The sequence below is a fragment of the Cylas formicarius genome, unplaced genomic scaffold (genome assembly GCF_029955315.1).
Source record: "Cylas formicarius isolate icCylForm1 unplaced genomic scaffold, icCylForm1.1 PGA_scaffold_7__23_contigs__length_41026272, whole genome shotgun sequence".
Taxonomy (NCBI): domain Eukaryota; kingdom Metazoa; phylum Arthropoda; class Insecta; order Coleoptera; family Brentidae; genus Cylas; species Cylas formicarius.
Window position 1 is genome coordinate 26,897,482 of NW_026844352.1, and position 25,195 is coordinate 26,922,676.

Genomic DNA, 25,195 nt, shown 5'->3' on the forward strand with positions numbered 1-25,195 from the left:
ATATTTTATCCCTCGGAAAATCTATAAACTTTGGCAACGCCGCAATTCCACATTACTCAGAAATTTAACCCGCAATAAAAACTATTTTATTATAAAATGATACACTAATAAATAAAGATGAACTATTTGACGAAAATAAAGAAATTTGTAACTAATAAAAAGATGGGTGATCGGCCAACTAATGATATCAATGTTTGTGTCCGATGCATCCGATATTAATGCAGAGGAAGAAAGAGTGTTTTCAATTATAAACAACTTTTTTAGTAGCGAAAAAAGTCAAGCACTTTGAAATCAGCCATGATTACAAAGTGCAACGAGAATTTAAGTCGTTTGAAGTTTTACAAACTCCTTTTAAAAAATGATGTTGCTCTAAAAGCACTAGGTGGTCAAAATAAGAATTGTGTCTTAATACGTGGTTTTAAAAAATCATTAGGCATTACAAATTTAGTTCGTATATATTTTCAGATAAAAGTTTTTTTTTAGACACAAAGATAGTACGTTTTTTTCTACGTCGAGACGTGGTCAGGACATTAAATAATATAATAAATATAAGACTACAAAATATTTTTCCTAAATTCTCCTGTTTCCAGACCATTTTTAAAATGGCGGCTAATAATAGCAATTTAAAAGGTGACAATTGAATATATTGGTAGAAATCTACTAGAAAATAATTGCTTCTCACCAAATACAAAGTGAAAAAAAGATTATTACGGTGTTGAAACCAAAAAACCAACCAAACCAAAATCCTGTCTGTAAAACTGCTTAGTACAGCGTTTGAAACCATTCGACAAATATCTTAACTTTTGAAAAGATATGAGGTACTTCCGTACATAACCCGATCATAAAGAGATGGTAAAGAGAATATCAACTTCAAGCAAAACAATACTAATGTTGATATTTTAAGACTCAGAAAACATGACCCAGAGTATTATTTTTGAGAAAGTTTTTGTGTATTGAAAAGAATTGTTATTTTTTTACTTTTTGCTTCAACTGCAAAACGAAATTAAACATAACATATAAGTTTTTTATGATAAACCTAAAGGTTTCAAAAAGTTTATATTTTGTAACGTATTCAAGTAATTTTTTCAGGGCATTTTTAACTGTTTATTTTCATTCATTCTTTTCTGATAAAAGGTTTGTGATATCTGCTCTATTTTTTACGTTAACAAACTACTACGTCATAAAACTGTAAGACCAAGGTCCTTCCTTATTATTGTGAAATCACGGCATTATTTTCATACGAGTTTTATATTTGCCAACTAAAATTACACGTTAGATCTTTTCCATAAACCACACACCAGAAAAACTGTTAACAGAGCAACTAATAGTGGTTTATTGTTGCTTATCCAGGTAAAATGAGCCTCCCAAAGGTTCAAAGATAAAAGATACACATTAGGAAATATTTTGAAACGACCACATTTGTTTACTCTCAGCAGTGCCACCATAGGAGTATAAAATCGCAAATGGGGTCGTCGTAGGACCAACATGCAAGATATTATCGTTATTTAACCGTTACGCAAAATAAGCTCTTCTGCGCCAATGTAACAGTAACCAACTTTATTTTTGATTTTTTCCATTGCACTTGTATTTTTCGAAACACACCTATTAATATGCTGTATATAAGTTATCATTATCATCATTTTTATTCTTATCAATCACAAAATAACTAACCCATAATGAAAATTAATTAATCAGTCACTTGCCTATTTCCTAAGAAAAATCTTAGACAAATATTTGTGCGTACGCCTCTGTATTGATTTAATTTGTTTGGAGTGTTATTTAACCACGTTAAATTAACTATAAATACAACAAAATTTCTAATTTGATCGTTGGAGTAACGCAGGCGCCGAACAGATGTAATATTTCCGGTATAACAGGTATTGCAACTTTGATAGTAGGTGGTATTCGTTGGTGAATTTGATGAAATGTATGAAAAACCACTTGCAAAAACCTAAATTGTTGAGATTGAAAATAATCTGTAAGTAAAGTTTATTTATACGATAATACGGTTTCCTTTCGAGAACCGTACTTTGACCATTCCATTGAAATCGCACTATAATGAGACTACAAATTTTTTCATATAGTGCGCGATCACCGCTGTAGTATGACCAAAATGTTTTTGTTTTGGTGTGAATACATTCCAAATTCAACAAACATCCATTTAGCATTAGACGAGAAAAATATCAAGGACCAAAAAAGTCAAAATAAAATATGGGTGGAATCTATAATATACCAACAGATTGTGTTAGAAAAAATTTTGCGAGACATGCGGATGATAATATATGAAACATATGAAAATATCCCCTGGTATCTTTTCTATTTAGGAACTTACCGAGAAGCTAATTACTCTTCCTTATATAACATTTTGTGTAGATTCAACGTTATACTTACAGTTCGTTGTCTCAATTTTTCTACCTGTAGGAAAATTTTGAGGATAAATCTTTTGGTAGAGAATATTTATCTGAAATAATCATTTAGCGTTCGTAAAGTTCATTCTTTTGATCCATGATCCATTTTTTTTATAGATAAATCATAACTCACTGACTTTTTATGTAAGCAAAATATGTAAATATGATAAAATAATGTAATAACGAATATTTTTAATTTGTTCGTTAATTATTTAGATGCAAAAAATAAATCAGTATCTTTGTGTATTTCATTGATTTAGTTGATTGATAATATACCATAATGTACATGTTCAATTTAAACAAATATTTTATTTTTAGCTATTATAGTAAGACACCAACATTATCAAGAGTACTTGCCTCAAGCTGAAACTAACCAAAGCTATATACACAATGAATATTTCAAACTCAGAATTAATAGTCATTTTGGAGAGGATTGTTCAACCTAACGCACCTCAGGTCGATGAAAACTTTCTGTCGACGTTACTGCAACTTGTGACTGGTCCAGAGTTTGGTAAGCTTTCCTATTAGTGTAGTTAGGAGTTAAGGAGTTAAAATGAATATCCATTCAGGTATTATAACGGAAACGCTATAAATGGTTACAATAAAGGAGCATACTATAAGTTAGAAAAAAATAAATCAGTTTATGACGTTTTAGTTGATTTCTTAGGTGCAATAAAATTTAAATGACGCCTTTAGCCCTAAAGCCTAAATGGGAATGGGAGAATCTTGAATATACTTACACTAGTTAAGGCATTTTGTTTAATACAATATTAAACCTAACACACACTCTAGAGTAGTCTTCATAGAATTACATTTACGATCCAAAATCTGGCAGATCCACAAAAACTATCAAAAAAAGTTGCCTATACTTCTATTAAGGCTGACATTGTTACCTAAGTAGATATATTAAAGAAATATCAACAGATTGGTTAATAGTATTGAATCCAATACTAAAAATCAATGAATATTTCTGAAACTGGTTTCACCCTTCTTTACTACCAAAACATCATGCAGCTTTGCGTTAGTATTGTTTAAATAGCTAAAATCATTACGTTTTAGATACTCGACAATCATTGGATTGGATAGCGAACACTGTAAAGTTATGGAAAGAAACAGCATCACCGGAGTCGATAATATTCGTCTTCACCCTTCATTTTACGGAATTCCTTTCAAAAAGCGAATCAAATTTCAGACAGTTGATTAAATCGAACGTAATCAAAAGTCTGTTAAAGATGGGAAAATCCATGAGTGATAACGCAGAGGTGACGGTTTCCATCATGGGAATGATCAAGTCATTTTGCGAACACAATGCTGGTATAATATTCGTTAAAGATTCCGGGTTATGGTTGGACATAATTTCAAAACTTCAATCTGAGAATGCAAAAGACCCAGAATTTGTTAAAATAGGGTAAGATTGTATTTAATCTTTAATTGGATATAAGAGTGTGAGCATGTATCTACAAATTTAATGATTTAGTTTATACAAATTTAGCACAACAGAGCTGGTCATAGAGAGTTTGTGCAATTTTTGGGACTTCTTTCTAATTGTTCTTTTTCTATCGTTCTCCTAATCACTGCCGAGCATTTTTCGTTGGAGCAAGAACTGCGGAGAAGAAATTTGAAACTTGTACACCTCAAGTAGTACAAAATAGATCAAATGGAAAATTCGTTACAAGGCAATAAGACAATAAAAGACTACCAGCCATTAGAACGTTTTCATTTCTAAAATATTTAAAAGACGACTTTCAATTGTCAAAAGAATGTATTCATGTATTTAAAGTGTAAAAAGTATTTTTAACATATTTCTTTCAACAATAAAGTCTGAGATCGTTCGCGTTCGAGTTAAAGGTTAATTAATTTTAATTTACTAATTAAGCCAATCAAATATGAAGGTCAGAAAGTCATTGCCTTGGTATAATTTTCCTAACAAAATATAAAAAAAAATAAATGCCAAATTGCTAAAAATAATTTTTAAAGGTACCTTTTATCCGGTGTCGAACATCTGACAATGTTTAGAGGTAGTTTTGTCAAGCCTTAAAGTTTTTGAATTTACCAAATTCGAAAAACAACACTTTGAAAAAGTGATCAATTATAATAATACCCAAATATTTGTTTAGATTTGATTTGATTGCTACACTACTTACAAACGCAGCTGAAGAACATATCACCTTTAGCACCCAAGTGCTTAAATTGGTTGCAGATCCATTAATCGATGCGATGCAACTTATTGAAGGTGCTCAATCCGAAGATTCGATTAGTACACTGATTCCGAATATCGTTTCCATGATCGAAATTCTAGAAAGGCTATTGGAAAAAGTGAGCCTTAATGTGCTTAAAGCATTATTAACCCTTGAACTGGAAAAGGTTTGTGAGAACTGGTTGTCCGTGAGCACAAATGAAAAATTGTGTTTGGATTTGGGTCGAATCGCAATAATTCTGTCGTTTTATCGGATTGTGTATTATTTCGACGGAATAAAAGTAGTGAATCGTGATGGCGTCACATTGGAATGCTTTCTCAGAATATTTGAAAATCAGATAACAAAAGGTAATGTATGTAATGTAATGTAATGAACTATATCGGCTCATTTTAAGGACATGTCAAAACTGCCTTCAAGTTGTGTTTTTATACGCAAAAATACTGGAAAAGTGTTGAAGAGAGAATGCCGAAATACTATCGTAAAGGAAAACCGATCGAAGTCGAAGATCAAATTATGGCGATTTTAATGGTACCGCTGGTTAAATTTATTAAAACTGTGAATTCATCGTCCCACAAGTCGTATGGCTATGAAGAGGAAACTCGGCTCATTTACTTGTTTTCTGTTTTGGGCAAAGTGAGCGTAAATACTTACTATTCAGGTAGGAATCTAATATTAATTAGCTGTAGATGGCACAACATAAAATGAAACACTGTACATCGTATTAAAATGAAAAGCAATGTTGACAAGCTGATCATATAAGTAATTGGAATTTTATAAAAGAAATGTCATTTTATATATTTATTTATTCAACAAAAAAGATGATATGATGATAACTTTTGCTCCTATGTGCGAAAACATTAATTAAAGTAAAAATATACACCATATAATTTTTTAAAGAGTCTATTTCTAGTTTTGAACTTATTGTGTTCCTTTAGTTGCTAATGTACACTTACTATCAAATAATTCTAAGAAAATAAGTCATCAAACTGCGAGAATTGGACATTATTTTGTTTCTGTTTATTAATGATTTTAGCACTTTTAAAATGAATAAAATGTATATTTGTTTTTGCAGCCATAATTTTATTTAATTTTCTGGGCAATTTCCCTATATTCGAAATCGAGTATTTGGTATTGGATTGCTTCATAGAATGCAAACATTATTTCTCGCGACAGAACGCGGGATTGATATTTCAAATGCTAATGTATGTCATCAAAGAGTTTTTATTCGAGTATATAAACACAAAAGCACCCCGTAATGAAATCTCCTCAAAACCATTGAGGTTTGTCACTAGACTACTAGATGCCTTACTGGAATACATTGTATTCTTCAACTTGTCGTGGACAGATTCAGTGACTACAATTTTTGGAATATATTTGGCGGTAGGCTTCTTGAAGTTTAATCTATGGCCTCCAGAGGTACCGAAATTATGTAATGATGGTTAGTAATACTATAGCCCCATTTCCAGTTAATCATCAAAGGATTGATCTTGCTTGATATAGCATTGAAGAAAAATATGTCTGCCAATATGACCCTCTTGATTGATAGTACTAACAACTCGCCTTTAACTAAAATAGGACCCACGCTCAGGTTAAAATGTTGCAATGAGAACTGGGAAATTAGAAAAGCAACTTTGGAAGTAGTTCACACTGTGGCATTAAAAGCAAGTAATATGTCAAATAAATCCCAAGAAAGTGAGTAACACAAATTTAACTCTAAAAACCGATAAGATCAAACAGTGTTTATAATAATCAAGAGCTAAAAAAATTGCTCGACTTTATACTAAATGTTATCAAACACTTTTATTAGTAGACAATAGACACGTTGCAAAATAGTCCAGTAAATATGTAAAAGACTAAAACCGACCATAAAAAAAATTTTATTTTCTAGAATTCCCATCTTTCCAGACCATTTTGCAAGAGTCGCATATAGTAGAACTCGTTTTTAATATGGCACTTAATGATAGCAACATATTTGTCAGGGCCAAGGCTATGGAATGCATAAAGAAAATGATGACAATTGAAGATATTGCAAGAAATCTATTAGAAAATAATTGTTTGGTAGATATGTTACTGTTTAATTTTATGGTAGAAAGTTGAAAGTTTTAAGGTTGAAAGAAAATAATTGCATGATTTCAGGAAAAAATCTTGAAAGTGCTGTTCAAAGAAGAAGAGTTAGTTAGAAAAGAAGCAGTAGGAGTTATCACTAAAATCTACAAGTATCACAATACTTCAGAATATAACACACTCCAAATTTACAATGCAATGGAATATGTAGCAAGCGTAGACCACAGTCCTGGTGTCATAATAAATGGGCTTAAATTTTGGAAAAATGTTATATTTAAACATTTGGAAAATCAAGGTAACTTCAACTTATCACCTTTGCTAGAATAGGAAACTGTTATGTACACTTTTTAGGTATGACTGACAAAATATTTCCTGATGTAACTTTTTCAAAAGAAGAAAAGAAAATCGTGATTCTTACTAAAGGCAAAGTAAAAAAAAGATTAGTTACGGTGCTGAATCAGCTAAGTTCAACAGGATGCTTTGCCTTATTTATTAATCACGTAAAACAAACTCCAATGTCTGTCAATCTTTTAAGTCCAGCGCTTAAAACTCTTCAGCAATTATCAGAAATTTTAAAAAGATATGAGGTACTTTTTTGACATACACCTAATCCAATCCTAAAAAAGTAATGCTTTCTAGGTTGGTAAAGAGGATATCAAATGCATATCTGGACTTCATTCATATATATCCAGAGACTTAAACGAAATAAACCACTTGGTGGAAGAACTAATAAACAATACTAATATTGACATTTTAAAAGATTTGGAAAACATGGCTCACAATCAGGTATTATTCTTTTCAATATTTTTGTCCATCGAAAAAATGAGTTTTATTTCAGTACTTTTTGTCTCAACTGGAAAATGAAGTTGATCTGTCCAAGGATCATGTTTCACCTGAAGATTTTATTGAATTTTTATATAATGACCTCCCATTCTACATTTTAAAAAGTAAGGAAAATAACAATTTTGAAACTATTGCCCACAAAATAATTCAAAATGAAAATGTAAATCAAAGTACTTACATAGACTACTAATGTAAACTCCATTTTTTTTCGTTTCTATAAATGAATATCATAAAATGTTTTTATTTTTTAGAAATTGTTTTCTTTATTATTACTATCACAGAAGCTGAAAGTTTAAGCACTGGAAAAGTATTTTGAAGATTGCATCAATACCATAATCTTCAAACCTTATTTTAAAATGATACTATATATTTCTCCAAAATTTGGTCACTCAGGATAAATTCAAAATAATTGCAACAAAATAATATTCCCTCTATAACCATTGTTCCATAATCTTTCAGATATCCAATGTGGTGATGGCAAATTCTATAGAACCATTCTCTATTTGTTTAACTCATAGATTAAACCTTATAGTAAATGCATACATCATTATATTTAAGTCGAAATTTATGTATTGTCATTGAAAGTAAATATAACTGAAAAGCACATCTCCGATTTAATGTATACAAAATAACTAAATTTTGAATTATTTTTTTATTTACATTCTCTATCAGTTCTTCTTGGCTTTTTTTATTAGTATGTTTTACACCAAAACAAAATAAGTCCTATCTGTATTTACTTGTGTACTACATATATGCTAAAAACTTACACCAAATATCCACTAAGTTTTGTTAACAATTTCACAAACTTGTCTTTTATGTAGAAGTATGATCAGATATTTTCCACTTTAATGATTGCTCTCCTGCCAATTACTGACCCAAAATAAATTTTATTTCATCACAGACCACCATTATACATGTGTGCTCCCACCTAAAAAATGACATTCTATTAACTGTCATTCTAAAATATTCCCTAGTGAAAATAACATATAAACTGTTATAAGATTGTCAGTGTTTCTCACCTCCAAAATTTTGCAGATCTTTGGAAATTAAAATTCATCCCTAATGGCATTTTTCCTACTTACATTTTTTCCAAGTGGAAATGCCCAAAATGAGGAAGGGAACCCTTTGGCGTCCCTTTCCCTCTTTACAAAAGCACTGAATGAAGATATACAATTTCCTATAAAATGATTAGCTTTCCCCAAAATACAGAGATCCACATGTGGATCAGCTTTGTGCAATTTTACCACTTTTATGTTCATTCTTTTCAGTCCGCCTTGTATCTCATCTACCATATGATTGCTGTCTGAAGAAACAAAGATGGAATTTATAACCTCATTACCATTGCCATTATTTACGGCATTATTAATTTTTTTTATGGATCTTTTAAGCTGTCTTATAATGATTTCCTTAGAAGGTAAACACATTTCCATAGTAGCTTTCCCTTTTTCATTTTTATAACCCAGACACTGAGGTGCAGAGAATAAATTTGGACTTCCAGGTATATGCTCACATGCCCGAACCCAATCATTGCCATTTCTCAAATGAATTCCAATAAATGAACCCTTAGGCATATTGTGACTTATAAAATGATCTGCCTGTTGAGAAATGTTATCCGACCAAATTAGATATTTATGCAAGTGCCTATTTTCAGCTGATACTGGAAAGCTAGCCGGTGCACCTGTAAAAGCCATGACAGGCCATTGCTGTGGAGGATACTTAAGGGACCATTTCTTAGACATTTCATTATCATGAAGGTCATAATGTAGGGGACCATAAAATTCTGAATTAACAAAGTCTATATCAAATGTATCCCAAAATGGACCAAATGGATTGCCTTCCTTAGCATTACAACCACCAGATTCCCCTAAAAATTATAGCTGCATATTTTAGGATATCAAATCACCTTTACTACCTCTCTCCATATAACAAAAAGCAATTCTCTCATTTAAAGGCCATTCATATGGGGCAATTTCTGCCATGAACCTCTCCATTGTAATTACTTTGTGATATTTCTCTAGTGGTTGTACTTTAATATACGCATCAAAAGGCACTTGTATGGATCTAGGTTCTCCATATCTATATTCAATCCATGGAGGTAAAACCAGAGTCCGGTTCAATATTTTGGCAAAACTCAACGATCCAAGAAAATGGTCTGCTTGATTGCCAAACCTTCCCATACAAGGACAATATAGAAGGTATCCCAAAGGATCAAAATTTGTACTAACTGTAATTTGAAAATATAATATTAATTGAGTTACCAGTATTAACATGGCTTGATAATATTTACTAAAAATCTTTCATCAAAAAGGTTAAATGAAAACAGAACATTACAGCAAACCTATACTAGAAATCTTAGTATATGTTATTAAAAAAATAATGTAAATATTTTGTAGGCATAATAGACGATACAAAGACGTTAGGGCCACGGTTAAAACTAAAAGCGGAATTACGAACTAAAACCATAGATTATCACTTCACTCGTTCTCCATTTGCGTATCATTCAAGTCAATTATGCGTTTTACAAAAAATGTTGGGCGCGACTGCTAGGATTATTTGCCCATTGCCGACTTCTTTCGAGGATTTTCACTTCTGGTCAATTGACCACCACGTACAAAGAAGCAAAAAACGATTCTGACCGATACCAAAAAAAATCGGCTTCCCCCCGCTTCCACCGCGGACCATCCGGGCCCATCCGGCCTCCATACCGGCGTGAACGGAGAAAAACGACGGGGCCGACGACGATTATCACTTTAAGACGTACACTGAACACTCAGAACACTAAATCCACACCGTGGATTTAGTGTTCTGTGGATCGTGGAAAACGATATCAAACTTTTTGGGACGAATACATGGGATTCTGTCGGGAGCGAACGGAGGTTAAACCGCCGCGTGCAATGCTCCACCACAGAATCCTTGCGTATCATTATAATTCCGGTCAATTCAATTGCGTCTCAAAGCTTTTCATGGGCCAAATTATCGAGATCATTAGTTCATTGCCGACTTCCGTTTACATCTCGATCTGCGACAAATGCGCCAACACAAAAAACGTCTTCTCCAACGTCCGCGAGAAACCAGTCCAGATTCAGCCGATTTTCATATCGGTAGAAATCTAGAAAACAGCAATGTCGAGCTATGCACACACAAAATAAGCACTAGACACAAAACAAATTTTTACTTCATAATTCGAGTCGATAAAAAAGATTTTACTCCGATTACAATGAATTTTGTAAGGAACGGACTATAAACGACTGCTAACTGCAATGCTTGCAATGTTTAATATATAAACAACAATAATAAATAATAATCAAAGATGTGAAATCTCTGACGAAATGAAAAATTTCCTTGGCGGTGCCGGTAATGGGGGCCCGACCAAGTAGTTATATAATTAACCAGAGAATGCGAAAAGAGTTCTCATTGTTTTTGTTCTGTGTTGTGCATTTGTTGTACATAAATTGGAGGGCATAATAAAAAAAAATTGCTAAGTTTAGTTAATAATTTTATGTACAATGTCCGAAGATGAGATGGAAAAATTCGAAATTACAGATTACGATCTGGAAAATGAGTTTAATATGAACAGAGGTCGCAAAGGCTTTTCTAAACATCAACAAATTTATGGTAACAAAAAATACGCATTTTCCAAAGTGCTAATGAAGTGCTGGAGACAGTCTAAATTTCGATTTCTAACCAGGTATTTGGGCTGACGACAGTGACAATGAAGACGATAACAAGTCTTTTAACAAGCCGCGAAAATCCAAAAATTATTCGGCTCCTATTGGATTTGTAGCAGGAGGAGTGCAGCAAGCTGGCAAAAAGAAAAATGAAATTAGGACTGAAAAAGAAGAGTCTGATGAAGAAAAGCCATCAACTTCATTTAAACACAGAAACAGCTCTGATTCTGAGGATGAGCAAACAGTTGGATTTGGTTTGTATTGTTATAAATCAGTAGTTTAAAATATTTATTAAATAATTTTCTTTCTAGGTTTCGGTTCACAACCAAAAAAACCAATTCAATCTACTGTCACAGAAATCACCTCTGACATAGCAGGTTGTCGCACTAGAAATCGTGTAGACAAAGCATTAATTAATCAAGGAATGGGTAATTGGGAAAAGCATACAAAAGGTATTGGGGCAAAGTTGCTTCTTCAAATGGGGTTCCAACCTGGAAAGGGGTTAGGTAAAGACCTTCAGGGCATTTCCACTCCAGTTGAAGCTCATTTAAGGAAAGGCCGTGGGGCTATTGGTGCTTATGGACCAGAAAAACCAGCCTCTATCCCTAAAGTAAAGGTAAATTTGTTTATTCTACAAAGTCAGACTTAAAACTTAGTTTGTCACAAAAAATTAATCTGAAATTAATACTTTTGGTTGAAAAAGTGGTATCTTGTCTGTGCCCTACTTTTTTTATAATTATAATGGAAAACAATTATTTTTCTTTAGAAAAAGGAAGTAAAGGATGAAATTGAGAGTGATGAGGAAACGCAAGGCACTGCAAAATGGAAGAGAAATGACGTTTCATCAAAACAAAAGACAAGATATTATTACCGTAGTGTTGATGATGTAATAGAAAAAGGTAAAAAACCAGGAGGTTATAGAAATTCTGGAATTTCAAGGTAGAGTTTCTCCTATCAAAATATCCAGCAAGTAGTATGTAGAGTATTATGTATGTGCTTTTTATAAACTGTTTAAAAATTTATGTACGAGATTTGATAGCCCTGTTGCATTTTCAGTGATTTATCGAAAGTGAAAGTGATTGATATGACTGGGCCTCAGCAGCGAATTTTGAGTGGTTATCATGCACTTAGTGGCCTCAAAGCCCCTCCAGGCGTCGAACATTTTGAAGATGTAGTACATAAGAAATGTCAAAATTTTGCCTTGCCCGAAATACAACATAATTTAGACTTATTGGTGGATATGTGTGAACAAGTATATTCTTGTGTTTTTAAAATAATTTTTTATTTTTCTAATGTATGTGGAATTTCAGGACATTATTAGAATAGATCGAGACTTGAGGTATAACCACGACAAGATTGTCAGTTTTAAGCACGAGGAAGATAGTTTAAAAAATCAACTATTGGTGGAAGATAGAGCTGTAAATAATTTAAGAAGTATTTTGGACATTGTGGACAAATTAATGGATCCATCTCAGGATTATTCTTTAGGACAAATTGGTTCAATATTTAAAGATTTATTGGTGTGTACAAATTATGAGACTCAGCAATATTATCGATAAAATGTCAAATCCGAACTATCGAAAAAGCTAAATGGTTTTAGTGTCCGGCACTTTTTTGATTAATTTACCATTTACAGGAACACCATTATGAAGAATATTGTCGTTATGAATTAGGTGAGCTTGCACCGGGTCTCGTGGGTCCACTTCTTACATCTGCACTAGCGAATTGGAATCCATTGCTACAGCCCAAGCAGTATACCGAATTTTATGGTCACTGGAAAGAGCTTCTGGAGGAACCAAAACGGCGAGGAACATTCGAAGGTAATAAAGTTGGAATACAGCCATACGATAGTCTCATATGGCACACTTGGGTGCCTGTTATGAGAACTTGCATTAGGTAAGTTACGCGCCTCATTTGTAAATTTTCATTCATTTGCAGATTAAACCTTTACCAAGGTTAACACCTCCAGACAGGGGTTTCTGTGTTTTTCGGTTTCTCATGAAATATTAAACTTTAGGCAAGAGTACAGAGTGTCCCGAAATCACATCATCATCACCAATCAAAATTTACAAGTTTCATTAAAATTCGAGTATTTCTATTTTACTTTTTTTCCTGTATTTATTTGAAAACAACTTTCAAAATTAACTGCAATTTTGGATTGGATTATATTTTAGTGTCCCCAATGATAAAACAGTTTAAAACATATTCATATTATCATAAGGTATCTGCCAGAAATCTACTGCAGAAAAATGTATTCTGAATTTTAATACTTTCGAACCAGCTTATAAGCTCACAATTCTGCCTTCACTCAACAGACCTTGTATTTTGTGACACTGTGTATTGTTCAAAAAGCTGTGTGGGGTTACATTTTTTTTTTTCAGTTTACCTAACATTTCTAATCAAATAGCGTAAAAATATTCCTAGAAATCAGATTTTAACTGAGCTTTAAATTTAGTAAAATAATGTGATTTATTCAAATTTACATTGGTTATGGTTACTGAAAGTACTCCCGACTACTTAGATTGAGCTTAGCTTCAGCTTTACATGTTTTAGCTTGAATGCAGCACACAGATTGAACTAATTTTATTTGACATCTTGGTTAAACCCATACAAATTTAATCACCAAGCCTCCTGAATTGTTGATTAAGCTGTGTCTCATTTTTATATAATGTAATTGGTTTGAACAATGTCAATTCAGGAAAATCATTTCACACAAGATCCAAATCAAAAATCAACTGAAAAAAGAGTAAGGTGTAAAGCCAACGTTTTTTTCTTATTAGCCTTATAAATGTAGGTACATGTCACATGGAATTGATATTTTGATATATGCTATTTCAAAAGAATGCTTTTGACTGTATGATCTAATTAGAAGGTGACACTTTGAAAAACAAAGATTATTTATTACTTTACACATTCACAATTGCAATTGGAACAATAATGTATTGTTGAATAGGGCATTTAGATTGGACCATAATGTGGTTTAATCCTTATAATTATTATAATGTGATCAGTGAGTGGAAGGAGCAAAGCAGATTATTTGTTTCTTGGCACATCCATAATTGCAATTTGAACAATAATGCTCTTATCAGTGCTTTCAGATTGAACCATAATGTGGATTAATCCTTCACCCCAAGTATTCATTTATCCTAAATAAGTTTATACCGACTTACTTTCCTTATATCCAAATGTAAGAAATTAATGGATTTAAATCACATAGCTATTAGATAATATAAAGAACGTATATACGATAAAATTGTTACTGCTACGAGATTTTAAAAATTTTAAAATTGTGATGTGCACTTAACCCGTCATTGGGAATGAAAACTTTCGAACCCACTCTTAGCTATTATTGGTTGGAAGCAAGGTTAAAACTATCATTTGTTTTTGATATTTGTTAAGAAAATTCCTGTGTTATCAGCTTAGGTAAGGCCTATATTTAATTTATCTAGTAGCTAATTGATTTATACCAATACGAGTAGTCCCACAAAGAGTTAACGCGTCTTTAATTTGTGAAAATTTGCATGTTTTTTCAATTTTTTTATATAGCCTATTACTTTTTGCAGTTCATGGAATCCTCGCGACTGTGACCCGCTCATAAACCTCATGGAGTCTTGGAAACCGCTTCTGCCAGTCTGGATACTGAACAACGTTTTCGATCAGTTCATCATGCCGCGCATATCATCAGAGGTCAACCAGTGGAACCCTCTAATGGATACAATCCCCATCCATTTGTGGATACATCCTTGGATCCCCCTACTGGGTAATATTTTTGAAAATGTCGCTTGACAGGTTAGCATTACATAAAGTGGTACAATTTTAATGTGTTTGTGTTTTTAGATGATCGACTTCAAGAAAAGGTTTACCCCATCATTCAGGAGAAACTGGGAGTAGCTTTGACAAACTGGCATCCATCAGATAGGTCAGCGAAGTTGATGTTACAGCCCTGGCAGAGGGTTCTCACCAAAGGGGCTTTCCTAGCATTTCTCTTAAAACATATTGTTCCAAAATTGCAAGTTTGTATGCAGACTATGGTTATCAATCCACATCAACAACTTTTGGGTAATGACCTAGTTTCCATAATTTACAAGTTCTCTGATGCTTTGCGAATTTAGTTCTATGGATTTTGTTTGTTTAGATCCTTGGAATTGGGTCATGGATTGGGGTGACATGCTTTCCCTTTCCAACATGACTCTCATTTTGGACAAATTCTTCTTTCCAAGGTGGCTTCAAACCTTAGCAATGTGGCTCAACCATAACCCGAACTACAATCAGGTAACAGAATGGTACTTGGGATGGAAACGGATGGTGTCTAAGAACTTGCTCATGCAACCCACAATAAAAGGTACTGGTGTTGATTTGATTGGACTTTAGACCAAATGTGTTTTGAAAGTATTCTCGATGTGTGTTCAAAGAATCAATAAGTCATAAAGCTAAGAACAAAGTACTTAATTAAAAATAGTGAAATTTTAAAATAATGTAATATTAAAAATACCTAAGGTGAATTGGTTTTGTTCTTATTATTGGGGTCAATATGCAGGGGAATCTTAAAAATAATAAAATATCTTATTAAATACTATTACCTTCTAGTGCTTGTCTTACATAACATTTCATTTAAAGGATTAGGCAGGATATCCAAAAATAACATGAGGATGATGCATTGGTTTCATGCATTTAATTATAGCTTTTTTTATGTTAAATTAATTTATTAAATATTTTTTTGTCTCAAAAATATGAACTCCTCTGACAGATAGCTTCCATAAAGCTTTGGAGATGATGAGCAGAGCCATTAACATCATTCAACAACCAGGCGCTAAAGAATCCATTATGTACTTAACGAATTCGGAAATGAACTCGGCACCACCACCTCCGCCACCCCAAATTGAGGTTAGTGTGATATTATATCCAAACCAGACTCAAAAAGTCATTAGTTGAATTCATCACACATCACATCATTCATGAATGGTCAAGTTGCGATTCTGTGTTCTTCCTTAACCATGGAAACTGAGGTTATGATGATAATAACAATGTATTCATCACCCTTTAGATTTTTTAGCTCTGTAATTGGAGTTACTCTGCGAGCTGAAGAGGGTCATTGGTGTAGATAATATATTTTCTTGTAAATTTATAAGTATACACTTAAACTGGAACAAGATAAATTTTTGATTACAGAGCATTGCTGAGGCAGTCAGGACGGCATCGAAAATACCTCAAGGATTCAAAGATTTAGTTACAAAACGCTGTGAAGAAAGAGGCATTATCTTCGTACCCATTCCAAACAAATACCGTGAAGCAAAACAGGTGTACAAAATAGGTTCTGGTGGTTTGCAGTGTTATATAGACAGAAATGTTATATTTTATTCACAAAACAATGCAACATGGTTACCAACGTCCTTAAACAAATTGCTCGACATGGCAGCTTAAAGTTTATATTAGATACTTCTTATGTTATTATGGAAAAACACTTCATATTCATTCATAATCTCCGGTTCTATTAAGTAAATTAAAAATGTCTGAGTTGTGTTTACTAAGAGAATCTGATTCTAGATAGTGGCCAATCAACACTTGGGTTTATTGCAGGTTTTAATTGAAGTCAATTAATTAACAATTTCAAAGTTTGGTCTATTTGTCAATGTTTTTAATATCCTTTAAATCGAGTTTTTTTTCCATGTAAGTATTGTGTAAATATATGTTTTATTATTTGTCTAAATTTTTTTTTCGTGGATATTAGTACAATTATTACCAATAATTAATAATCAAAGATGAAATTCAAAATTTGAAGGTAATTTACTTAAATTACTAGTAAAAACATTGTATTCTATTCTTAAATTTTAAACAAAAAAAATTTTTCTTCAGTGTTTCCAAATTTTTAAATTAATTAATTTTATTTGGTACATTTTTAATTTTATAAAGTAAGATGTAAAATAATAACATTTTGTCACTTCGCTACATCAATTCTTTGTGATATTTCACTGTTCACCTCTTTTTTTTCACTTCCAGAAAATTTTTCGCCTGAAATTATTTCAAAGAAATAACGTCAGAGTGTGGTAAGAGTATATTATGCAACAAGTGCGATAACGGCATTTGATTCGGAAGTTTATTTGAGACGAGCTGAGCGACTGTTTAATAAACAAGTTTACGGAACGTGTTGCATGCTATACTTTTTCTACGACCGTTAGTTTTTGAGTACATTTTCGCAAAACAACACGAATACATTCACTGACGTGACCGTCAGAATTGACAAACGTCAAAATTCAAAGCGTGGGAAATATCTCCGAAAACATCCGATTGCTCCCAAATCCGTGCGGTAAAATGCCGGAAAAATCCGAAGTGGCTCAGATTAATGGGAAAGGAAACTGACGTGGTAAAGTTACACTTCCCGCCCGCTAGATCGGTGCGTAATTAGGTATTTTATAGACGGGAGTAGAAAAACTATTTTGCTGATAAAACCCCAAAAGATGACGATTGCATAATCACATTATTTTTGAGTAAAGTTCAACCAGAATCAGGTGATTTAAGCTTTACTTTAAGCAGATGGTAAGAAGTTTTGTTTATTAATTTTGGCAGTAGTTCCGATCTAAACTACGTCTTCTCTCTAGTTGTTTGTTTACTTTATTTACTGATATACTATTTTCTTCAATATTTCTAAAAAAGAGTTATAACTTTCTAAAAAACCTCGAAAAAAGATGCATACAAATTCATTACTATTCCGTATTATTAAAAAAAAATAAGTACACAAGTATTTAGCTCTATTAGCATATTTAACCAATATTTTTATTTCTTAAAAAAGGGCAAAATTTTAAATTTCCTTTTTCAATTATTGTGAAAAAGAAATAATACCGAAATACTTATTTAAATACTAAAAAGTTTATTCATATAATATAATTGGCTAATAAATTAAAATCAGATCATCTACATACAATAGACTTACACTTACTTAATTCGTTTTAAACATCTTATGTGCTTTATTCTGTGATTAATGGCAATTTTTTACCTTCCCTGTTCATGATAGCGGCGCAGTTAAATTCTGGACTCAGTATGTGAATAAGGTTATAAAAGTATGGTGCACATTTGGCGTTTTTGTTCTTCTTACCTCGTTTCCTTCAAGTTTTAACATAAAGAAGTTGCATATTATAGTTGGTCTACGACAATCAGTTTTTGGGTGTACATTTTGATAATCCGTTTAAAACCTACCAAAAATATACGATCGCTCGCTAAAGCGTGACTAAAGTACTGGAATCGCCCAAAGTGGTGACAAGGTTTAATAAAGCTGGTATTTGAAAAAAAAACATAATTTTTTGCCAGTTTTTTCAATTTCATTTAAATTTTTTGTTTTTTGTTCATCAGGCCATTTTATACACGGTAAAATAATAGATATTAAATATATAATTTTAAAGATATGGGAAAAAATTACAAACGTCATTTTCGACATAAAAAGTTAAACGTCTTAGAAATGGTATGTTCACAATTTTCCAAAAAACCAACAATATATAAATAAAGAAAAAAATAAGTAAGTTGATACACACCAAATGTTGAAAATATTTTAGCCAAATTGGCGCCGCCAATATTAGTTTAATTTATATAGCTTTTAGAAAATATATTATAGATTGATTGATTGATATTTTTGTAGAGAAGTTAATGATTTTCCGCGCATGCCTGTATATTTCACCCACTAAACTGCACTTTGGGCCATTTACTTCCTAATCAGTGATTTACACACACCTAACTTGTTTTCACAGAACATTGAAACTTATTGACGATCTGTCAGCGGCCATGTTGATGATTTTAAATCTCGCACATGCGCGTGCTGAATGGACCTTCTCAACTTTTTTTTTCATAGTTGCTTCATAAGTTCCTCTATCATCTTCATGGACCGGGTCTCATATCTCTAGTAGCTATACGGTTTAATTGAAAATTTTCCAAATTTTGCTACTTATAGTATATAGTATAGTACAGTTACTTTTTTGATTTCACCGTCATTCAACCCGAAAAAATTTAGTTTGTCTAAAAACTTAACAATACTGTATAGCATTACGATATGATAGCAAACTATTAACCACTTACCTGATTTTGAAAATATTGGGTTGTTCGGAAAGTCATTTCGTTTTTTTTGGGGAACATGAAAGACAGTTTTCGTATAATGAATAAATATTTTATTAAATTATATATTGGCCATTCTGGTCCAACACCTTTTGCCATCTTTCTAGCAGTAACATAATTCCCTTCTCATAAAAGTTTTGGTCCTTGCTGGCAAAAAACTGGTTCAGGTGGTTTTTGACATCTTCATTTGAGGTAAAGGTTTTGCCATCCAAAAAATTTTGCAGGGACCGGAACAAATAGTAGTCGGAAGGCGCCAGATCTGGAGAATATGGTGGATGTTGCAGTACGTCCCATTCAAGCTGTAAAAGTTTTTGGCGAGTGACCAAACTTGTGTGAGGTCTCGCATTATCCTGGTGGAACACTACACCCTTCCTGTTGATTAATTCGGGCCTCTTCTCTTTAAGTGAATCATTCAATTTGTCCAGTTGACGTCAATAGACTTCTGAATTAATCGTTGTATTGTCCGGCAAAAGCTCAAAAAAAAACGATTCCTTTGACATCCCACCAAACGGAGAGCATCACCTTTTTTTGGTGAATGTTGGCTTTTGACACGCTATGAGACGGTTCATCTTTTCTGCTCCATGACCTCTTGCGTTTAACATTGTTGTATACAACCCATTTTTCGTCCCCAGTAATAATCCGCTTCAAAAATGGATCATTTTCTTGACGTTTGAGGAGCGAATCACACACGTCAACGCGACGACACAAATTTCGCTCCGTAAGGACATGGGGCACCCACACATCGAGCTTCGAGGTTAAGCCCATGCCTTTCAAATGGCCATAAACAGTCGAATTCGACAAATTTAATCTCTCACCCATCTCTCGTGTGGTTATTCGCCGATTTGCATCAACTAATGCCTTTATCGCATCTTTGTCAGCTTCGACCGGCCTTCCAGACCGTGGTGCATCTTCGACATCAAAATTGCCGGATCGAAATTTTGCAAACCAGTTCTGGCACTGGCGTACTGTTAACACGCCTTCTCCATACACATCCGTCAATTTATTTCTCGCTTGGACAGCATTTTTACCTTTTCTGAAGTAAAAAAGTAAAATATGACGAAAATGCTGCTTATTGCTCTCCATATTTAAAAGGGCACCAACCAAAAACTACTGCGTAGAATTAATAGAACTTTTTCACACACAAGCCTTGCAATATCAGCTCTCAAGACATATAATGGTTATGCGGCTTTAGTGTGAAGTTGGTTTCGAAAAAACGTAATTATGTCCTCTGACGGGAAAAAACGAAATGACTTTCCGAACAACCTTATAAGATCAGCATTTAGTTTGATGCTATTACCCAAGGTTTGTTTTTCGAAAAATCTACGCAAATAAGGCACGAAAGTATCTACGTATAACATCTAATTTATTTTTAACTTTAAAACCGGTAGTACATGTCCTTAAATCTGGCAGAGATTAATATTTAGATATCACGAGCCAAATGAAACTCACCGAAGTTCATTCATACTTCTGGTGTTTCCTTTTAATTTCGTTTTGATGAGTTATATTTATATATTTATTTTCATCAGCTGCCAGGATTAGAACGTCTAAATATGTTCCAACGGAGCTAAGTAAAACAACATTCTGAAATAAATAATATCTATATAATTTCAAGTGGCAAATATATTTTTACATCCCTAAATAAGCGGTACCTCTACATAAACGGCTGCAAAAAATACCATCAGGATACTTTCCAAATAAAATCTAGGTCAGAGGTAAGGCGAGTTGGTTATTAAAAAAAAATCAAATTTCCGCCATATTTTTTGTTTTCAAGATGTGCGTACAAATAGTTATTATTTACATATATAAATTGACACATTTTTACACAGGGAAAAAATATACAACGCAAAATATCCGGTAAAATTTTCAAAAACAGGTTAAAATTTAAAACCATTTAAAATGTTTCAAATTTGTCTCACACATCGCTTCGGATTTGATGCTCGACGCGCATTGGACATAATTTGTGTGTTGGTTATATTTTCACAAATAAACATTTAGGTACCTAAGACAACATACAATTTTTTTTCAGCATAAACCTACTTCAAAGCTTCAAATCCAATCATTTTTTGAATGTATTCATTACGAGATTAAAAATCTTAAAGATTTCCAATCTAAAGCCTAAAGCTAGTTAGACCTAAATATTTTTACAACAAATTATAGGAACAATTGGACTTATTCCTAAACCATATCTACAGTATAAATTATATGAATAAATGATTTTTTTTGCTTTGACGAAAGGCAGACACCTAAGCATAATGTACCCAAAGTGTATATAGCGTGGTCATTTTCAAACCTTATCAAACTACTAAATACAGTTAAATTATAAAATTCCATCGGAAAAAAATCTCATAACTTTTCTATATGAAGATTTCAATTTAACTTTTACTACCATTATTTACTACAAATGTTTTGGGTCTTATATTGGATTCTCATGTCCAGCCAAAAAGAAAAACGTGAAAGAATTTGAACTTTAAAAGAAACCACACAATATTACAAGTTCAAAATGACAACTACATAGTTAAATTTACTTACAGATATATCATGTTAAGTAAATTATGAATTTAGAAAACTATAAAGAATGAAAATCGCAAATACAAACTTACATACCCTTTAAGGGTTACAACAAAAGTTAGGTAAAATCATTTGCGATTTTAGTAACACCAAATCAATGGCGGCAAGACAAGGTAAAACAACTTCGACAAAATAATTTTTCGTTTTTTGTACTAATTCGGTCATTTTTTCGTCTTACTTTCCTCGATGTAGACGTTCCCTTTAGGTTTGATGTTACACGCTCCGTCCTCCTTGCGAACTGAAACATAAAAATTAATTAATCAAATTAATTATGATAATGCCATTAAAAAAATGGAAATACATGCATAAAAAATCAAGACGCTTCATAATTTCAATAAGGGAATTGTACATATTGTTATTATATTTATGTATTTATTGCACTCATATTTATTATTTATTTATTAATTTTATCGTAGTAAAGGATTAATTGGGGAAAACAGAAACCTACAATTTTTATATGAAATAATTTTTCTATGATCATTGCTTTTTGGTTACTTTATGGGAAAGCAACACGAATATATTCACTGATGTGTGACCTGATCACCACAACTGTCAATCGTGAAAATAAATCTTCGCAAAACATCAGATCACTTCCAATCCGTGACTAAAAGTCGACATTTTAAAAAGGCGTTGCGCGCGCCTGAAAATTATTTGAAAATTCATGTATGCGAAATTTGCCTTAGCTGCTTAATTTGCTCCTTATACTGTCACGTGTTGATTCAACTGTTAGTATACAATAATAGTTACATCAAAAAAGGTCCGATATATCAAACACGTACGATTTGCAGTGATATACAACATACATACTCAATGAGAAAAACTTCCTCTTCCTGTTTGTGTGAACAAAACGACGATCAATGAAACATAATATTACTACACACTATAGGATCTGTGAAATGTTGTGTAATGTTATTGAAATTTCGTTGGGTTCCGTATAGAAAAATTAAACTAATTTTTGATAGCAAACGCGCGCTAATCAAAACTGAAGTATTTACTTTTGCATACTTTAAGTCGGTTAAATGAAAAGTTGCGAATTAGTATCCAACGTTGTCTTAAATACCAACAAAATCTATGGATTTTGTTCAGATGTAATAATCTGTGGAAACACTACGAAAAATTCGTTCTCAATCATTATGTTAAAAATATCGACTGGGGCTCTGCTTTTTGAAAATTCTCTTCAAGTATTTCAAACAAATTGCTAGCAAACTTTTTTTGTTAATTTTAATTTTATCTTTAGGAATCAGAACCGGCTCTTTTCCATATTCCTTTTTCCTTCCGAAGAGCTCATTTTCAATTAAATCGTTGACAAGTAGGTGGAAAAAGTTTAGTAAAAAAAGTTGAACTTACCGCTAAGCAATTGCTCTAAGTAAATACATCTGTTGTTGTGGTAATTCGAGTCCCCCATTGTCGATGTCGCGACCAATATTGGACTGCTGTCTAAAAAGTCACATTTTTCCGACGATGACGTGGCCATTAAACTCAGCCTTGCTGATAGTTCCTCAACATCTGAAAGAAAAGACATTCAATTCAATAACAATGGAACTACTATATAAGAAGTGTCTGGAGACAAAACGATTTATTTTAAATTACTTCTCAAAAAGTGTTTGTCGCCCTACAAAATTTAAAAATAGGTGACATTATAAATGATTTCTTAATTTGTCAAAAAAACTTCCACAGGCTACTGTAATACTTTTTACAAAATTTCTGGATTCCTCCTGCGTCTGTTCTTGCTGAGTCGAACTTGCTGACGTTTCGCCAATCATCCTGTTGGCTTCTTCAGAGCTTGACTGAAACTTTAGTGATTTTATATTTTTTTTAGAAATTTGGAATAAGGTAGAAATCTTAATAATTTTGCTTAGTTATAATCGCTTCAGAATGTTTCCGTAGGAAAATTCTAGATAGTTTTTTACATAGTACACTATGGTATAAATATATTACTTATAGCTTTGATAAAATAAAATTAATTTCCGTGATTTTAAAAATGTTTTAAATATTTAATTTAAATTAATTACAAAAATTGAATTTGAAAAGTCTTTTGTTAAATTTATGGTTTCCATTGTCCATTTACAGTAAAAATCATGAAAATCGTTACTGTTTTAATCTTGTATGGGATACCTTGGTAAATTATATATGAAATTTTGATAAATTCCACCGATTCTACTTATATATTTGAGTATAAGAAAAATAAGGATGCTATTCCAATAAAAAAATGAAAATAACAAAAAGACCTTTTAGAATTCCCCAAATGCCGTACATGTTAACGAACTGTCGGTCCTATATAATGACTACATAGACAATATTTAGTGATGGATCCTGTAAGTGTCAGAGAAATAAAAAAAAATGAGGGAGTAAAATAATTCTAGTAAACCGTACTCCTTGCGAAGATGCAATCATCAAAGAAAGTTTCAAACAATGTTATAAAAAAACAACTTTTATTTATTAAACCGATGAAAACATCGTTTTTGTTATTTGCTTTAAATACGCGAAACTGATTGATCTTCAAAGAGTATCTTCTCAAAATGAGTTACAATCTTTAATTTTAAAATAAAATTTGCTTATTAGCATTAGAAATTCGGCGAAAATTGAAATTGCTAGAAAAGTTAACGTAGATTTCTTGAAAAGTCCTTGGATTTTTAAACATCGCGGTGATGTTGAAAAACGTATAGAGTAACTGCAAAGGTAATTTCAATACAATTTTCCAGATGCGGTTTTTGTGGATATTAAAGCGTAACTAATTGTCCGCTCGTAATTGAAAATTCTGTGTCAAACCCGATACCCGTAAAATCAACGTTAAACCAGAAACGTTGGTGCTACGACACATTTTTTTTTAGTTACTCAATTAGTTACTGCTGATGCAATGTCGTGAATAGTTGTTGTTTCTTTCACATATATAAGTATTAATTTAGATCGCACGCGTGAAAACTTTCATAAATAAGTATCAAATCGAAATACCTGCAAACAAAAGTTGAAATAATTCACTTTTGATTAGAAAATGAAAATGTTATTGAGTAGTCATTGGAAAATTTGCAAAAAGGGGAAATTATTTATCCCCATATCTTTCGACTACACTTGTTTGGTAAATCATAATCTCGAAATTCGGGTAACCTTGTTTTTTATATTCAATAACCGTCGTAATTGTTAATCAAGCGAGATAACGGCAATATTTCAGTAGTTTCTAGTAAATAACTCTAACCAGATCTCAAAGTGAACTCTTTTAATTTTACTTTTTATATTAATAATATTTAAATTATTAAGAAGCGTAGAGTTCCATATTTGTTTTTAATTCCCTTCCTGCGTGGCTGCAGTTTAAGTTTTTTCTCTCCCTCCTCGACCACCGGCCTCTCTCCAA

At 32.3% G+C, this 25,195-nt stretch overlaps 3 protein-coding genes across 8 annotated transcripts in view; 1 reads left to right on the plus strand and 2 right to left on the minus strand.

The window, feature by feature from the left end:
• The first annotated feature begins 1,804 nt into the window (after nt 1-1,804).
• On the plus strand, nt 1,805-16,848 carry LOC132705582 (tuftelin-interacting protein 11). Of its 5 annotated transcripts, none has more exons than XM_060676242.1 (23): nt 1,805-1,877; nt 2,727-2,919; nt 3,468-3,816; nt 4,526-4,953; nt 5,001-5,264; nt 5,679-6,022; nt 6,073-6,298; nt 6,495-6,691; nt 6,743-6,965; nt 7,022-7,257; nt 7,310-7,456; nt 7,509-7,617; nt 11,202-11,435; nt 11,493-11,797; nt 11,948-12,120; nt 12,238-12,433; nt 12,492-12,701; nt 12,818-13,077; nt 14,745-14,941; nt 15,019-15,240; nt 15,317-15,523; nt 15,929-16,065; nt 16,351-16,848. In XM_060676242.1, exons 2-23 carry the CDS (start codon nt 2,799-2,801, stop codon nt 16,600-16,602), a joined length of 5,037 nt encoding a protein of 1,678 aa, XP_060532225.1. In that variant the 5' UTR covers nt 1,805-1,877; nt 2,727-2,798; the 3' UTR covers nt 16,603-16,848. The 5 variants fall into 5 exon arrangements, with proteins under 5 accessions (XP_060532225.1, XP_060532224.1, XP_060532226.1 ...); XM_060676241.1 differs by having other exon boundaries at nt 1,838-1,978; XM_060676243.1 differs by having other exon boundaries at nt 1,838-1,978; nt 6,495-6,664.
• On the minus strand, nt 8,046-10,011 carry LOC132705584 (GDP-fucose protein O-fucosyltransferase 1). 2 transcript variants are annotated; one of them, XM_060676253.1, is made up of 3 exons: nt 9,426-10,011; nt 8,533-9,377; nt 8,046-8,441 (listed from the first exon to the last, which is right to left on the minus strand). In XM_060676253.1, exons 1-2 carry the CDS (start codon nt 9,781-9,783, stop codon nt 8,560-8,562), a joined length of 1,176 nt encoding a protein of 391 aa, XP_060532236.1. In that variant the 5' UTR covers nt 9,784-10,011; the 3' UTR covers nt 8,046-8,441; nt 8,533-8,559. The 2 variants fall into 2 exon arrangements, with proteins under 2 accessions (XP_060532236.1, XP_060532235.1); XM_060676252.1 differs by lacking the exon at nt 8,046-8,441 and having other exon boundaries at nt 8,454-9,377; nt 9,426-10,010.
• A 3,785-nt stretch (nt 16,849-20,633) lies between the features above and the next one.
• Nucleotides 20,634-25,195, minus strand: part of LOC132704770 (tumor necrosis factor receptor superfamily member wengen) — a 40,088-nt gene continuing 35,526 nt past the window's right edge. The window contains exons 4-5 of the mRNA XM_060675005.1: nt 23,194-23,352; nt 20,634-22,084 (exon numbers count right to left, since the gene is read on the minus strand). Coding sequence (XP_060530988.1) covers nt 22,008-22,084; nt 23,194-23,352 — 236 coding nt within the window. The 3' untranslated portion in view covers nt 20,634-22,007. The remainder of the gene's footprint in view (nt 22,085-23,193; nt 23,353-25,195) is intronic.